The sequence below is a fragment of the Thamnophis sirtalis genome, unplaced genomic scaffold (assembly GCF_051295495.1).
Source record: "Thamnophis sirtalis isolate CommonGarterSnake01/CBP01778 unplaced genomic scaffold, rThaSir2_p1.2 scaffold_11, whole genome shotgun sequence".
NCBI classification, from domain to species: domain Eukaryota; kingdom Metazoa; phylum Chordata; class Lepidosauria; order Squamata; family Natricidae; genus Thamnophis; species Thamnophis sirtalis.
Genome location: NW_028261391.1, coordinates 42,339,437 through 42,357,259, shown reverse-complemented (window position 1 = coordinate 42,357,259; position 17,823 = coordinate 42,339,437). Strand labels below are relative to the sequence as shown.

Genomic DNA, 17,823 nt, shown 5'->3' with positions numbered 1-17,823 from the left:
AACTTCAAAAATAAACACAAAACATTCTTAAACATGATAGATAACTTTGTAGACAGACCAAATGATGTGCTAGTTGCAGTGCTAGCTAACCTTTTCCGGACCGAATGGCCAAAGCCCCAGAATGCAATACGCACCCCTCCTCGCAGGCCCTCCCCACATATATGTGTTCCCCCCGCACACTCCCTGCATGTGCACATGTGGGGGCGCCACATGTGCCTGCCCCATGCATGCATGTGGAGGGGCGCACTTACCCCACCCCCGTGCATGCATGGCAGAGACCCGAAGACAGCTGGCCGGAGGGATGCACATGTGCATGCATGGCAAAGCCAACTGGAGCGATGGCTCGCGTGCCATCAGAGAGGGCTCTGCTTGCCACTTCTGGCACGTATGCCATAGGTTCGCCCACACAGTGCTAGTGCAATAACAAAACCAACATACAGAAATGGTGAGGCATGGAAAAATGTTCTGATATATATAAATGTTCTGATATATATAATTCACATTTGTCAACAAACTCAAAAGGGCTCTATTTCATTTTTCCCAGATGGCTAGGAAAAGGACGTGGGAAGATTGCATGAATACTAATGAGACTTTCAACATCCTGAAATGTTTTCTTTTCTCAGGCTCAAAAAGGGGAATAGATGAGAATATTACTCAGCTTCAAAAACAAGCATAAAAGTTCTGAATGGAAAAAGCTGCTATTTTACCTCAGTGGTATATGGTTAGACAGGAACATTTCAGCCACACCCAGCAATTCTGCTGAACTCTCATGGGATGGATTTAGGAGAAGCACCTGAAAGCATAACAAAATTAGGAATATGAATTTCATTCAATATTTCTGAAACATTTCAATGTACAATTAGGTCTAGCAAAAGCAAACAAGCCAAAATATAAAATTTAAAATAGGTCTGCCTAATATATAATTGTGCCCATGTGCAGCCAAATTCCGAAGTTTTTTCAATTAGGGCTTCAGCTGTCTAATAATTAGATTTTTAGCCTGCATGTCCAAAGATCAAATTAAAGCAATTTACAAATCCATGGCACGAATAACTACAATAGCCTTCCAAGTTCATATACTTTTCCTTTTCCACATGGTTAATCCTAACATCCTGTTTCTTGTAGACAAGAATTTGTCGTGACAGCTAGAACAATGAACTCTGGATAGAATTAAAATGAGATAACATAACAACTGCAGTTTCTGAAGCTAGTTTACTATTATTAATAATTACTATTATTCCTAGTTTTTAAGAAAGTTATAATTAACTAAATGCAGAAGAATCTTCTCCTTTCAGCTATATATTTCATACAAGCAAATGAACAAATGCAGACTTCACAAGTTAATATTGGGTGGACTATTCTCTCAAATTTGCTAGGTGATTCATGAAAGAATGTCATCTTTAAAAATTATAATTAGCCTCAAGAATACAATGAACACACAGAATAAAATTGAAGTATCTGATCCAAATCCCCTATTAGAAGGCAAAAGATAAGCAAATATAAACCCATCTTCTCTTGGATATTAAGAATACAGTTAGTGTAAACTAATATTACTCACAAAATTATGGAAGTTTTTTCTTATTTGTCGGATCACACCAGGGAAAGTAGGACGAAGCAGTTCTTGGACACTGGATGGCCAGGAATTGTATTTGCTGTCGATTTCAAGATTATTGATCCACTAAAAAAGAACAAATTCCCAAGATTAAAACAAGCTTTTCTAAGCAGATCCTTTAAGCACAACTCCATATTCCCATTAGTATGGCCATTATAGGTCAGTACAATTGGAAAATATTAAGTTAGAGAAAGGTGAGCTAAATTTTGCCACTTTACCTTACGTTTAGAGATCACACTTAAATGAAACAATGAAATGCAATAGAGATTAAATGAAAATGTTGGGTGTGAATAAATGCTATTGTATATGTAATATTATAATACTGCGATACAGCATTATTTTTCCACTATTTCCATCTTAATATTCCATACAGCAAACATAGAACAAAGTTGCCCAGTCTTGGGGCTTCTTTGCTAAAGTGCAAATTCTCTGCACACATAATTTATTCTACTTCTCCTAGCAATACCATTGGAGTCCTTGCATCACCATAATGTAGACAGAGCATATACTTACTGAAATTGCACTGTTTCTGATATCTACAGCATAGTCAGAGTCAGAAGGCTGGATGTTCAACTTCAGCACATTGTGCATGGAATGCCCAACAATTCCTAAACTATGCAGCCCTTCCATAACACGAGCTTCATTCCTCAGGACATCAAATAAGCTACAAAAATCACAAATCAGATCACATTAAATTTTAAAACATGGGTACTCATGTACTTTAGTCTTTTAGAATTATTATACTTAATTCTAAGCAAGAAGGAACATTCTGAAGAGTTCATACCTAAATATATCCTGTGTATCTAGATCTATATGCAGTCCATTGATGAATAGGGCCGAATCTCCCAACTGTAAACCTAAAGTCCCTTTGAAGTACTGGAAAAAGAGTGTAAGAAAGCCATTAATACAATTTGAGGAATTGAAATTGGCCATGTTTATATAGGTTTCTCAAACCGTTCACCCATAAAGATATCAAATTGTTCATTCATATACATTTACATGCAATTCTCATCCACACTGAAGGATTTGAGTTTGGTTGGCCTAACCTTCCCATTTTGAGTTAATTCATTTTGTCTATTTTCCTACTATTTAATAAAATGACAATATGCTATACCAGTTTGATCATATACAGTGAAATAAATGGTTGGGCTTTCTGCAGAAACAGAATAATGGGAGAATACATTTTAAAATCATCATAGTCTTGCTGTCTGTAGTGAGTCATAATAATCATGAGTTGATTTTCACTTTAAGCGAGCAGCTGATCTGATTCACTTTCATGTCAGCATCAGGAGGTTAACATTTTGTAAAGAACATGGTTACTTACTCCCTCTTTGCTATGCATTTTACTTCTATTATTTGTAAGATTTGAATTTATATGCCCATATGAAGGAGGTAAGATGAAGGAAGACTCAATTCAGCCTTTTCAAACCTGGTATTCTCCCAAAGTATTAATACTGTACAGTAGCTCTACCAACATAACTGCAAGGTGCCAGTTTGGAGAAGCCTACACATTATCTACTTACCCACGGGCATATAAATAAAATGTTTATTTAAATTTTTAAATATAGAGTCATAAAAATAAATATGTATATTTATTTGAGATAAATATAACCAGCGTAGAGATTTAGTGTAGTTTTTAAAAAGGAAAGAAATAACAACTAGCTTTAAGATCTATGACTACCAACAACAGTTGAACGGCCTTAAAGATTTCAAAATGGTCGATGAAAAAGAAAATTTTATCCCTTAAGACAAGGTGTTCTACACAAACGTAATGACAACATCTAATATGATGGCTGAATTAAATCTAAGTTGAACAGTTACAGTCATCACAGATAAATAATATATGCAGGTTAAATCAGCTAAAATGATGAATTTGGCCATTATCTTTTATCTTTTCAAGAAAAGAAAAAAAAAGAAAGCAATATTTCTACCATCTGACTTGGAATTTTAAGAGCTGCAATCCCAGTCTATCTAGATAGTACCAAGTTGGGTGGATATCTATTTAAAGCAAGTCAAAAGAGAATGTCCTCAATCATAAATGACTGCTCTGTTTTGGTCAGACATCAGGTTATCTTAAGTTTATCCCATCATTTATTTCCTTAGTGTTGTGACAATCCAATTCCTCTGGAGTAATTCTATTTCTAGAATGGGACTCTTGAGAGCTCATTAAATAGTCTTATCCCTGAGTATTTTTCACAGTCTATGTTCCCATAATGACAGGACAAAAAATGAAACAAATATTAGGCAGCAGTTGTCAGGCAAAAGATAGCTTTGGTTTGAAGAGGCAGATTATAAATACATAGATGGAAAGGGGTTCACAGTATTTATTCTGCCAATTAGATCTGTATTGAATTAATCCAGTAACAGTTCACATTGAATCATGAATCTTGACAGAAGTGGGGAATTTATTTAAAGGCACAAATGTAACAACATTAATTTCTGTAATATGACCTAATTTAAAAATGTCTAAATCTTCTAGCTTTCATTTTGTGTGGTACAATATACGTGTCTCATGAGTAATCTTTAATTGTTATCTCAAAGGAAATATTTAGAATCAAACTAGTTATGAATACATTGAGTCAATATTTCTGAGCATTTAGAACTAACAACAATGCAGAAACCAAGTTTTTTTACAGCCAAAGAAAAAAACAATACTATTCATTCTAATACTGGAGATTTTAGCTACAGCGGTATAATCAAATGTTCATTCAGCCAAGACAAAATTTGCCCATGGCCTCCCTATTATTGGCTCTTCCTGTATTTCTTATCCTCAGGTAATCATAGCCCACATAAACTGTACTTCAACATACTCTGAAGAAAACTGGTTACCAAGTTAACATGCAAAATGTTCAAAGTCTTGCAAGAACTTATCAATGAAAACTATCATTTCACGGTGGGGGGGGGGAGTTATGACTATATATAAGTTTGAGATACTTTTAATATTTTTGTGTGAAAAGAGGCACTGTGCAAATATTCTGCTTTTTTAAATCCTGAACAAGAGTTGCATAAATTTAAAATATATAAAATGTAGTAAGCATTTTATTAGTACAATCTATTCTTAAAAGAACTATTTGTTTGAAAGTACTTAGTGGTATAAAAAGTTGCTTTGACAGAAAGGGAGAACAGGAATCTGGCAATAAATACTGTAGTGTATACGAACAGATGACTAGTTCACCTTAATGTCCAATTAGGACATATCCCCACTTAACTATGAAACTATCCCTATGCACATACTCTTACCTTTTGGTTCTCTTCAATTTCTGACCTCAGTTCTGAAGGAACAACTGTCTTTGTTATTGCCCTACAAAAAGCCAAATACTCCATTAAATCATTGTCTCAATTCAGTTTTTCTTTTACTAAATTAAGCTTACTGACAAGTACATCTAAGTATTATGGCTAGAAAGAGGTCCAAATAATCCAATCCCTCCAGGAGTCCTCTGGAACTATACGCTAGTCTCAACAACCTTTCTTAAAATAGGAACATTGGAGACTGAATAAAAATTATCTACATCCATCGGGTCCAGCAATGGCTTCTTAAAGGAGGCAAACAACCACGTGTTTCAAGGCAAGCAGAACTACTCTCTCTTACAAAAAGGCGCTGCATGGACTCAACCAAATGTCTGGTCCCTGGTTACCAACAAGGAAATAGAAATTCAAGAAGGGAATTTATCCTGATTAGCCACAAGGGAATGGACTATTCTAAAAAGATTCCTGGCTGGCTCTCCCCAGATACATTAAGGATAGAAAAGCTTAAAGAAAGGCTTTTATCTGCACTGAACCAGATTCATACTTTTCCCCCCCCAAAGCGCTACGCATGTTTTATACTGCTTCATCACCCAGAGTTCCTCTGAAAATCAGGCAGCCTTTCTGAATGCAAGCACCTAAGGCGAATACATAGGTATAATCCAGTTCAAAGTTATTGTCGTCATCTCATTCCAAGCAGTACCTAGGACCTTGGCTGAGTCATGTACCACGACCCTAGGAACAACCCCAAGCTCCTTCTTAAGCCCATGAGGGTCCATCATACACATAGGGTGGACTGATCAAATAGAAATGGATATATTGCCAAAGGGAAATTCCAATATTGTTTACCTTCCCAAAAAATATTTTTTCATATATTACAATGAAGACTCTTCGCTATTCCCTTAACTCATCTTATGTATATATCTACTTAAGAGCAGCAAGAATAATTACCTAGCCTTTGTAGGAAAATTTTGACTCAGATCTTTCATGACTGTCAAAGCATCCATTGTGGGAGCAGCCAGAATACGAGCAGCAGTTTGGAAACTTAAATCTATAAATGAAAACAACAGGTTCAATCAATAGTTAATTCTTTTAAATCAAGCATATAGGTTGATAGGCTCATACTTGGGGACTTTCACTCTATCAAGCTAGTATATTAATCATTTCATTTTTAAGTACTTAAAAAATACAGGCAAACTGTAATTTTATCTCAAAAAGGTCACCCAAAGTAAATATATTACCCAATTTCATAAGCATACCAATACCTCTTTAAATTATATTCTTAAACACACCTGGATAAACCCAATGAACAATATTATATACTATAAAGTGATAATGTGTCTGTAAGAGAAATTGTGTGAAATTCCCCATCTTTCCAATGATTTTCTATCTATGAATTTTCTGATTTTCTGCCTAATCCCAATTGACTATAAATTAATAGGTGAAAAGTGCTTTGAAGTTGCTTTATTGAACTATGATCACAGAGCGTTCTCTGTAGAACAAACTTCACAAGCAAGCAAAGAAACATTTTATCAATTTGATTACAGACATCTTCTTGAATACCTTAATATAAAGAAATGACAATTGTCAAACTGTAATTGGCTAATAAGATTTAAAAAACAACTTGGTTTTGAAGTTGTTTTTTTATCTTATTAAACACCTGCATGCCTACACCCACATATCACAAACTTACTGTATTTGTTTCTATTCCTATATAATCCATGCTCTTATTTGCATTTTACAATAGTTTTGAACAAGCTCTTTTTCAAATGTTTTAAACCATTTTAGCATATTCTAAATGCATTTTAATATGGCTTCAGATGTCTGCCAATATCTGCTTGCTTTGAGTTCCTGCAAAGTTTCAGTATATAGAAGAAACAAATCTTGCATAACTTCCAAACACATTTGTATGTGTGAATAATTTTGTTGTCACAAGAATACTTCGTGCTGAAGTTACAGAATTACTTCCAAAGCAAGGATGTGATCAATTTGTAATCAGACAACTGATCACAAATTTACATTGAGTATAATTTTGAAATTTGCCCAATACAGACCCGAGACAAATCTATTAAGGGCAGATTACCTTGTAACTGCCACACTTTTAATGGTGCCATTTCATTGGTGCTTTCCACAAGATGCTTTCTTAATTCTTTCAGTTCTTCTTCCAAATGGGGATGTGATTGCCTGAAAGGGCAAAAAACATCAGACAATCAATCTCAATCATCAAACAAACAAAAACTGCCCTGGTCAATATGAATTTAGGTTAACTTTCCACTATCTTATACGTTTTAGTTTTGGGAAACACAAAACTGAAAGCCACTTTTTAGAATGTTTGATTTGGAAATATAAAAAAAGAAAGCTCAGCAGGCTTATCTACATATACAATGATATACCTTAATTTTCCAAACAGAAATCCTTGCACCTCATCAATTGGATCACTGTCACCTATTACTGTTGAATTTATATCTGTACCTGCAAAAATATGAACAACATGTAAATTATGAAGTTATTCTAAAAAACAGGAAACAGTCAATAACAGAGAAGACAGGCTAGGACAAAAGCAAGTCATTTCTATTTTTCTAATATGAGGATAATCACTATACTTTCTAAAATATAATGATCCCATTTCTTAAGAATTTCATATTAATGATTTTGATTTTGTATCCTGTTATCAAGGCCACATTCTATCTGGGTGGCAATTTCCAATTATTCCCACTACCCTGATTGTTCTGCTTTTATGCTGTCTCATCAACCCCAACATATCTATAGACTATAAAGGAGATTGATGTTGAAAACTTTCTCTTAACTAAAAGAAGTCACTTATTTAAGTCATTCAGGACTTAAAACGGACACCTAACATCAAAAACATCATCAAAAAAGCACAACAAAGAATGTTCTTCCTATACCAATTCAGAAAACTCAGATTGCCCAAGGAGCTGCTGATACAGTTCTACAAAGGAATTATTGAGTCTGTCATTTGCACCTTTATAACTGTCTGGTTTGGCACAGCAACCAAACAACACAAACACAGACTTCAATAGATAATTAGGACTGCAGAAAAAATAACTGCAACCAGCCTGACTTCCGTTGAGGACCTATATACTGCACAGGCCAGGAGGGCTGTAAAAATATCTAGACCCCTCATATCCTGAACATAAACTGTTTCAACTTCTTCCCTTAAGGCGACACTATAGGGCATTGCATACCAAACAACTAGACACAGGGACAGCTTTCCCCCCCATGACATCATTCTGCTAAACAACTAATTCCGTCAACACTGTCTTGTGCCCTGGGATGTCAAACCACTTAGTAGGGCTGTATTACTATTATCCTTCTCATCTTTCCTATTAGATACCTATTTCCTTAGCTTCTTATGATTTTGCTGTTTGTATCTTATGATTTATGCTAATTGCTTCTTTTATATCCTAGGACTATTACTGAGTGTTGTATCTTATGATATATGATTGAATATTATGATTATGATCATGATTTATTACTAGTTACTTGTATGTGCACTGAGAGTTTATGTACCAGAGACAAATTCCTTGTGTGTCCAATTACACTTGGCCAATAATGAATTCAAATCTGTTCTGTTCTATTGTGTTCTGTTCTATTCTATTTCTACTCTACTTGCCTCAAAACAATCAGAATAGTTTTTATTAGTAGTCAAATAAGACATTTTGAAAAGTCAACACATTCTCATGTATTTTCAAGATTTTAAAGCCATTAATAATAATCAGGATATTGATGAAATACGGCAATTTTTGTTTTAGGGGGATGCCATTAAGCACTTTCTGGACATATCATTGCAGTTTTCTTGGCAAGGTTTTTCAGAAACAGTTTGCCATTTCTTTCTTCTAGGACTTGCTGGGAGAGGGTGACTGATCCAAAGTCACCCGGCTGGCTTTGTATCTAAGGTAGGATTAGAATTTACTGTTTATAGTTTCTAGCTTTAACCATTACACCAAAGAGAAATCCATCAGAAGCCAGTAGCAAATCATACAACAAATCAGTGTTAATCAATGTTAAGTCAAGGAACTGGATACCATCTTCAGAATCTTTTCCTTGATTGGCAGAATTCAACAGAGGCTCTATCCAAAGTACAGCACAAACAAATGACTCATCATATAAGCAGGGCATCAAATTTAAAAAATAAGTTCCTTGATCTAGCCTAGGGATGTCAAACTCGCACCATCACCATCACGTGATGTTATTGGGATTTTTTTCCCCCGTTGCTAAACTGGGCATGGCCAGCACATGACGCATCTGGCCTGCAGGTTGGGAGTTGACAGAACTGATCTAGCCCTGATCTTATTTTCCCACGTGAAGTGAGCTGGTTTGAGAGAGTGTCTAGACCCAAAGTAATCCAGTTGGCTTTCACGGCTAAGCTGCGACTAGAACTCAGTCTCCCACTTTATAGAAAATGGGCAGGGGTAAATATATCAACAAAGGGTTGTGGGAGGAGAGAGAAAAATGGCATCTCTATCAGCTGTAGCCCCAAGAAGTAAGATTCAGTAGACTTTCTCTTTCTTCACAGGAATTCCACTGAGTTAGGACAAAAGGCCTAAGATCCTTATAGCATTAAGAACGAGTACTAAGGTACCCCTTTCCCTTTTATATTATGATTTTTTTTAGTTCATAAACCTGAGGAGAGGAACTACCTTCTTTTATCCATATGAAAATTGCACTGCTAAAGAAAGGAATATAAATACAATTACTACATCCCTTTCTAGCTAAAGAAAAGGATGAATAATGATTATAAATAAGTAGCCTTAAAATGCCCAGAAAAGCTGTTAGGCTATGAAGAGAATCACAATGAACTTTTCATCATAACTTATTTCATCATGAAACTATTACTACTTTTAAAGGTAGGAATTCACCTTTCACCTGGGTATCATCCTTAGCCTTATATTCTGTGCTTTTAATGGCCAACTCTACTCCGTAGCCTGACAAGTAGACTTTTTCCTTATTTGGATTCTACAAGGAAATAAAAGTAAAATCACATGAATATTGTCCAACAAAACATTTCCTAGATTATTTTTTACAACTTTGCAAGACTATGAGTTATATTATCCAACTATATTTAAATTAGATAATTCACAAATTAGAACGTTCATTGATCAAAGGAGAATTATGGCCTCTGCATAACAACCTGCAGTAGGAAATCTCGTTTTCTTGAAAGTGCCTTTGAATCAGGGGTGAAATGCTACCAGATTGGACCAGTTCGTCTGAAACGGTAGTAAAAATTTCTACCGGTTCAAGTGAACCAGTATTTCCGACGATCAGCTGTGACACACGATTTATATTAGCTAGAAAGCAGGATTTCCTGCTTTCTAGCTAATATAAATCATGTAGCACAGCTAATTCCCCCTCTCACTGTGCTATTTACCTTTGCACAAGCACTCGGTAGCAGGCTCCGCCCACCTGCCCAGACATCATCACGTCCATTTTTGACGCTCTGTGCAGACGCAGAAGGTCCTGCGAATGCTCAGAAGTGATGCATACGCTCACATTTGTGAACCGGTAGCGAATGTAAGGAGATTTCACCCCTGCTTTGAATAGGAGGGAACAATCTACTTATTTAAAAATCATATCATGATACTCTCCAGCAAGTCCAAAATGTAAAAAAAAACAATTGAAACAAAATATTATTCTAGACAAAGTATTGTGATGCTTTTGATTATAATGGTATTCATTTTTAGATAGCAAGTTAACACTCTGGAATGATTCCACTGCAAAGTAGTCTTGCAATTGTGAGATTTTTCCTAAAATTCAAGGGGATTATATTTTTTTGTAAGATTAAGCCATTGTTTTGTGTGTTGCTTGCTAGAGAAGAGAAAACAGCTTAAACTGTTCTCCATGACATACTTTCAGGAATATAAAAAGTATTATCATAGCAATAGCAATAGCAGTTAGACTTATATACCGCTTCATAGGGCTTTCAGCCCTCTCTAAGCGATTTACAGAGTCAGCATATTGCCCCCACAGTCTGGGTCCTCATTTTACCCACCTCGGAAGGATGGAAGGCTGAGTCAACCCTGAGCCGGTGAGATTTGACCCGCCGAACTGCAGCTAACAGTCAGCTGAAGTGGCTGCAGTACTGCACTCTAACCACTGCGCCACCTCGGCTCGGATCATACCTATCATCTTCTCAAAGCTAAACATTCTGTCTCTCTTGGATTCTCTAATCATTTTAACTGCCTTTTCTGAACCTTTCTTGACTTATCATGATCATTTTATTTCATTTTTTTATTTTGTATGGTATTAGTTGCTGTATCTGATTTTGGATCATCTCAAAATCTTTACCTCTTAAATCATTAGTAAATGTTAAAAGTAGAAAACTATGAATTGAATCTTCTGGATATCTAAGCAATAACTACATCCAGATTTATGAGAATGCAATACAATGATCTTTTCAATTTAATTTTCTCTCAATTATACAGTTAGCTACCACTATGCCATCCATAACTAATAAAAGTATCATGAAGCATTTTGCAAAATTCTTTGGAAATATAGTGAAAGAAAACCACAGAACTATGCAACAGTATGAGCAATTATTATGATTTCATAAAAGTCTTTAGACAAAAAATCAGCACTTTCAATTTTAGACTAGAATGCAATAAAGATAAAACATTTATAAACAATGCATATTGCTCTGTACGATTGTATTAGAACTTACAGCAACATAATGTCTAAGAATGTAGTTGATTTCTCCTGCAATGGCTTTTGATACAAGAAGTCTGTGAAATTCAGAGAACTGCTTTGAGCCAATCTCAGCATACATGATTACAATAGGACTTTCCGAGTTTGATCCCGGGTACTTGTGGTCCCCTTTGAACATAAAAGGTTTTGGCCTGGAGCAAGAAAATAAATAAATAAACAAACAAATAAATAAACAAATAAATAAATAAAAGCAGTGCTTTATTAAATCAGGCGCCAGAGACACAAGAACAGTATATAAAGGTTACTTGATTGTCATCCAATATTTAATCAAAGTGAGACACATAAACTTTCAATTCATACACACATGAAACTTATTGTTGTTTTCTGAAATAAGAAGGCATAATTAATACTCCAAATGACATAGATTTTACTGTCTTTGGAAATATGTATACTCCTATTACGATGGATATTTTCAGAAGAAAACAGGAGAAATACCATTTATGAGAACCTTAGCTCCAACCTAATGAACAGACAAAATTGAATGGACAAGGCCTACACTTTCATTAAATTATACTTTGATCCAAATTAACCCACAATGTTATTTTATTAACAATTATATCTGAAAGAATACTATCAATCACTAAATGTGAAAGCCATCACAATAATAAAATATAAGGAAAAGAAAACTAAGGCCTTTGCTTGCTAAGTCAAGCAGACTGAAGTTTACAAATGTGGACTTTGAAGAAAAGCTTTTATTTGCTTGCTTCTTCGCATATCAAATTAAATGCTTATTTCAGTCAAGACCTGTATAAAGAGGGTGGGAACTCCCACCTATTATTTCAATAATTCTCCTATTCTTCTTTTCTAATCAATCTTCAGAAATCCTCATGTTAAATTTTAAAAACTATTTCCATTTCTTAGATTAAAAAAAAAGATCAAAACGCTCTCACTGGTGCAGTAATCCTGAAATCACAGATAAATATCCATTCCCTTTAAGATCACCTCCACATTTTCCAAGTAATATTGAATCATTTAAAAGGAGCAAAAGGTTTTATCAGGTCTTACATATTCTCCAGAAATAAAATCTTCAAAAAGATGACATTTAGTAAAATCCCTTCATTAACAAATGAGGTCTTTAGGATATCTTGGCAAAAAAACAAAACAACCTTTTGGATGCAGTCTGTATGAGTGTTCCAAGCCTGTCGGCTTCACAAGTCTTCTCTCCATGAACAACAAAGAATGCATTGCATTGTTCTGGTGCAGGCTCATCAGCGGCTATCTGTATTAAAATGTATCTGTTTTAATAAAATGATGACAGCTTCCATCTCATCAAAATCAGAGCAATGGGACCTTAGTCTTATGGTAGCTTATTGGATTCATCTGCGTAGCATAATTTGATCAATAAAACTAAATAGTGAAAAGGAATAATTTTGAGCAGCAATAACTTAAATAAAAACTTTTTCATAATTGTTCTGCTTTCAGTCCAGATAGATACAAGCAAGTAATGTGGAAATTAACTTCTCCAACCTTTCCAGATATACATCCCACAAAGAAATTGCCACTTAATTTACAATTGAGGAAATAATCACTAAGCTATATGAAAAACAGGGAACAGTCTTATAATAATTTCAATTGTTCTCTTCTACCTCTTTTAGCACTTTTTTCTCTTTGCAAATTTGTTTTGTTTTCATGTATACTGTTCATGGTAAGAATGGCAGTCAGTAAGAAAGATTTTAAAAAGGAGTTATTTGCTTTTGCAATTTTAACTGTTCCCATCTAAACAGATTTCCATGTAATAATTTTACAGTATTAATTATAACCTTATTTTTGGATCAGCAACAAAATGGAAGGATAGAGAATAGCTATTAGGATAACACCAAATTTGATGATGATTAATTTAATCAATTTTAATAGTGAGGGGGAACTTTTAAGTTATGTCCCGATAGGTTAAAAGGAAAAGCAACCTATTATTTTTCTATTAATTATTATTGCTTAAAAGAAAATATACATCATAAAGTTCCCAATGTTTTGTCTAACCTGTTGAAAGGCTTGAACTGTAGCTGAATAGGAGCGTAAAGACAAAACAAACTTCAACAAGTTCTGCTGCAAAGGTGAGAGATTTTGGGAAGCAGCTTGCAGCACTGCATTGTAAGAGGAATAATCAGTACCTGTCAATGAACAAGATACATTGTTTAGTTTTCAGGGAAACACAAGAAGGATTTCAAACATAATTGTTTCAGTTGATTTTACAATCCAGCTTCTTCCAATAAGGAATACAATTGCCTAGAGTAAAATGCAAAATCATAACATAAAACAAATAAAGACTCCATTAATAATTAAGACAGGCCTAATATCACTGCCATCCATATCTGACCGTGACCCGTCAAAAGCGCGGACGGCAAAAGCGCGATCGACAAAATCGCGCCTTTGACGTCATCACAGCGCGACGAAAAAGATCGAAAAATTCAAATAAAAATTAATAAAAATTAAATTAAAGCAAGCCGATTCACATAAAGGTAAGGGTTAGGGTTAGGGTTAGGTTAAGGGTTAGGGTTAGCTTTAGAGCGTTAGCGTTAGGGTTAGGATAAGGGTTAGCGTTAGGTTTTTCGTTACTTTAACGGTTAGGTTTAGGGTTAGGTTAAGAGTTAGGTTTAGGGTTAGGTTTAGGGTTAGGTTTGGGGGGCTTAGGGTAAGGTTTTCGCTTTATTTTTACATTTTTCGATCTTTTTCGTCGCGCTGTGATGACGTCACAGCGCGCTTTTGTCGAGCACGATTTTGTCCTACGCGCTTTTGTGGTGGAACCTATCTGACTGCAGAACAGTCTGATCTTCCAATTACGAATATTAAAACATAATATTCTGCAGTTGTAATGAAGATATTTGATTTAAAAAAAAATCTTCTAGGCTAAATAATATATTTAACTACCTTAACAAAACAAATAGGGATAAAAACAATTACCATCATGATTAGATGACTGAAAGTTTTGGCAAGTCTCAACAAAATTCCAGAATTTCTCGTTATCTTCTTCTGCTAAAAATTCACTGGGAAAAAAAATAGTCTCATTTAAAAAAGATAGTACTTTATCAATTAAATTTTAAAAAGAAAAAAAAAACACGGCAATTTAGAAGACGTTGATTCAAATGTTATTTTGTTATGAATTCAATGGGCATTTTTAAGCAAACCAGTGCTCTTAGCTTACCTGCATATATTTACAATATTCAAATTATATATTGATTCATCAACTTTCTAAGATCATCCAACACACAGCAACATATAATAATACTATTATGACATACAAGACCGTAACATGAATAAATGAGATTTTATATATACACATAAAATGTTTCAGAGGAAAAAAGACACTGTTAACATTTTTACCTTGCTTCAAGTAACAGAGGTGTGGAAAACCACTTAGTAGTTAAGGATGTTGTAACAGCTTTTGAATGTGCTTCAGCTAGGGAGAAGGTCATCCAAATTCCAATAAGTGCAGTTACAGTCCCCATCTTAAAAAAACACTAAAAAAGTGAAAATACGAATATTTAAAATGCAGTCCTTAAGAAATGTAAACCACTCACCAATAGTAAGACGGCTTGCTATGATTATTAGACTTCTATACCAAAATTAAAAGCACTTCTAGGACAGATTTAATTATAATAAAATCTATGGTACAGAAATTGCAATATCCACTATTCCTGTCTACTAACTATTCATGGAAGGAAGTCCAGTAACACTTAGACAATTGAGAATCCTGATCTTGATTTAAATTACAGATTAGGAGTAACCAGTCTGGTGCCCTCCTTATGTGTCAGATAATTATTATTTTTAAATGTTGGTCACATAAGGTAGGGATTTATTAAAGTTGAACCCAGTAGAGTTCCAGAGGAAATTGGGGATGGTTTCTGAAGTTCTGGTCCAGTTTGACAAATTCTTAGACACTCTTTGGAATAAAAAAGCAACAGCATTTTCAGATTGGATTGTGGCTATGAAGACTTTCTATGCATGGATGGTCCCCCTAGTGTTCAAAGGCACTGCAGGATATGAAGTATTGTATGATACAACTAGAGCACTGTTGATGAAACAGTGTCACTTGGTGGGAACCTCAGAAATATACCTTCTCTGTCATGGCCCTTGCCTTATAATAAAGCCCCTCCCCCGCCAGTCCCACTAGAGATGCACAACCCTACTGCCTTTTCCCCAGATAAAGAGGTCAGGGCATGAGACAGTTGATGGAGTTGGCATGATGTGGTTGAATATGGATGTGAGTTTTATCAGAGCATCAGTGCATTTGCAGTCAAATAGCCTTTATAACTGTATTTTGTTTTGTGCATTTGTTAGCCTCCCAGAGTTCCTTCTAGTACAGGGGTTGCCAACCTTTCAAACCTCAGGGACCAGTAAATTCATAATTTTAAATCCTGCGGACCACTAATATGATTTTTTAAAAAGATAAATAGTATTTAGTGCAATATAAAAATGCAAATATTTTTTTCTGCGAACCACCAAAATTTTCTCATGGACCACCAGTGGTCCACAGACCACTGGTTGGTGACCGCTGTTCTAGTAGATGGGCAGCCATATGTATTTAATACAGTAAATATATAAACACAAAGTTGTAGGCACAAAAACAATTCGAAAGCACCAGATGGCAAATTCCCATCACGGATATTTCTGCTGTTTTTTCTTCTACCGCCCCCCACAAAAAGTATGGAAGCGTTTCGGCTTTTCCCGATTCTCATTCCTTCCACAGAAAAAAGACACAGATCATTTTGATTTCGTTAAAAGATCGGACGATGCATTAACGCTCCATTCCCTGCATTAACGCTCCATTCCCAACTGCCAAACTAGCAAGAGTTAAAAAAAAAGTCCTGATTGCTTAAGTACACTACATGACAACGAGCACAAAAACCAGGAGGCACTTTCACTTACTCTTTGCAAATACAGGAAAAGGAAACCGGCTGGGTGGCACATGATCAGCCTAAAACTGACGGCAGGTTGTTGGGCATAGCTGAACTTAACGCGATCGCCCCCCAGAGCGTGACAGACCAGATATGTTGTACTGCAGATTCCCTTATGCCCACGCAACGTAACCGTGAGGATTCGGTATGAAAACAATCCAAAGCATCTGGCTGGGGGAAATGCTGGCGTAAAGTTTAGCAGGACAGTAACGGTTGCTTGAGGCAGAGCCGATCCTCGAGGGCAGCCCCTTCCCTCGATCCACTGCCTTACCTGCTACGTTAAGGAGCGGTGATATCCCTCCGGAAACGTCCCAAACACCAGAATCACTACGACATGCACTGACACCGAGGGGGCTCGCTCGGGAGCGTGGCTTCCGCTGCTGCAACAAACCACCCTCCTCTGCCTCGCAATGATTGGGTCTCGGGGCGCCCCGCCCACCGTGGGGAGACTTTTGCCTCGTTGAAGTCGGCCATTGGCTGAGCCGATGAACCATTGGTGGCGAAAAGAGCCTTGGGAATTGCAGTTCGAGATCCGAACGGCGTCTACTTCAAGTGTCGCGAGACGTCGAGGAAAAAAAGAGAGAAATGTTAATTGGTCTAGGTGGCTTGGCGTCTCCGACCACTAGCAATCAAGATTGGCTGCCCTTCTCGGTGAAGACGGCTTCGGGAGGAAAAGCAGAGCTTACGGGTTTGCCAGAAGACAGTGGGAAGTTAGCTTCCGCCCTCTCGATATTAAATATCGTGGGCTTTTTTAAAATGTTTGTCTCTCTTTTGTGAAGTAGCTGAAGTGTTGCTAATACCGGCCGTGTTCTTCCGGGATCCTGGATTCTTATTTTGCCTTTCTGCCTGTGAATATATTCTCATTTACATTTACCAATAAGGAAATTGCATAATCTCTTTCATTGATTACTAATGGGAATTGCTTTCTTTGTTTAATCTTCTGGAGAAATCTCAAAAAAACAGAAACGTGAGCATTGCATTGCATTGCATTATTACTTAATGCCGGCGAGAATAATTTTCATTTTGAGTTATTAGCCAAACTTACCTAAGTTTCTTTTCTCACAAATGAAAGTCCCTCTCACTTTTCACACTTTTTTTAGCAATGCACATGAAAGCAGAGGGTAGATTCTAAGGCCTATGTTTTTAGGCTGGAGTTACATGAAAGCCAACATTGCTCTGTCCATAATTCATTTCCTGTTTTGACTTCTCCAATAAGCATGACTTTCTGAGGATCATTCTCCCATATAGTTCAACCTTTATTTTCATAAGATAGGAAGGAATCGGAGTAAGAGGCAGGGGGTTAGTTATAACTCAACAGATCTTTCAATGTGAATCCCCGAAATTACATCTCATAAA

The 17,823-nt window shown here is 36.0% G+C and overlaps 1 protein-coding gene across 2 annotated transcripts in view; it reads right to left on the bottom strand.

Annotated features, from left to right (window-relative positions):
- The window catches only part of UGGT1 (UDP-glucose glycoprotein glucosyltransferase 1), a 51,707-nt gene extending 34,845 nt beyond the window's left edge, over nt 1–16,862 (bottom strand). For both annotated transcript variants that reach the window (XM_014064244.2, XM_014064245.2), the window contains exons 1-15: nt 16,739–16,862; nt 14,894–15,030; nt 14,474–14,556; nt 13,553–13,683; nt 12,682–12,794; nt 11,532–11,706; nt 9,733–9,829; nt 7,246–7,324; nt 6,936–7,036; nt 5,804–5,903; nt 4,850–4,910; nt 2,394–2,485; nt 2,123–2,273; nt 1,556–1,675; nt 708–793 (exon numbers count right to left, since the gene is read on the bottom strand). In XM_014064244.2, coding sequence (XP_013919719.2) covers nt 708–793; nt 1,556–1,675; nt 2,123–2,273; nt 2,394–2,485; nt 4,850–4,910; nt 5,804–5,903; nt 6,936–7,036; nt 7,246–7,324; nt 9,733–9,829; nt 11,532–11,706; nt 12,682–12,794; nt 13,553–13,683; nt 14,474–14,556; nt 14,894–15,018 — 1,514 coding nt within the window. In that variant the 5' untranslated portion in view covers nt 15,019–15,030; nt 16,739–16,862. The remainder of the gene's footprint in view (nt 1–707; nt 794–1,555; nt 1,676–2,122; nt 2,274–2,393; nt 2,486–4,849; nt 4,911–5,803; nt 5,904–6,935; nt 7,037–7,245; nt 7,325–9,732; nt 9,830–11,531; nt 11,707–12,681; nt 12,795–13,552; nt 13,684–14,473; nt 14,557–14,893; nt 15,031–16,738) is intronic.
- Between the last annotated feature and the right edge of the window lie 961 nt (nt 16,863–17,823).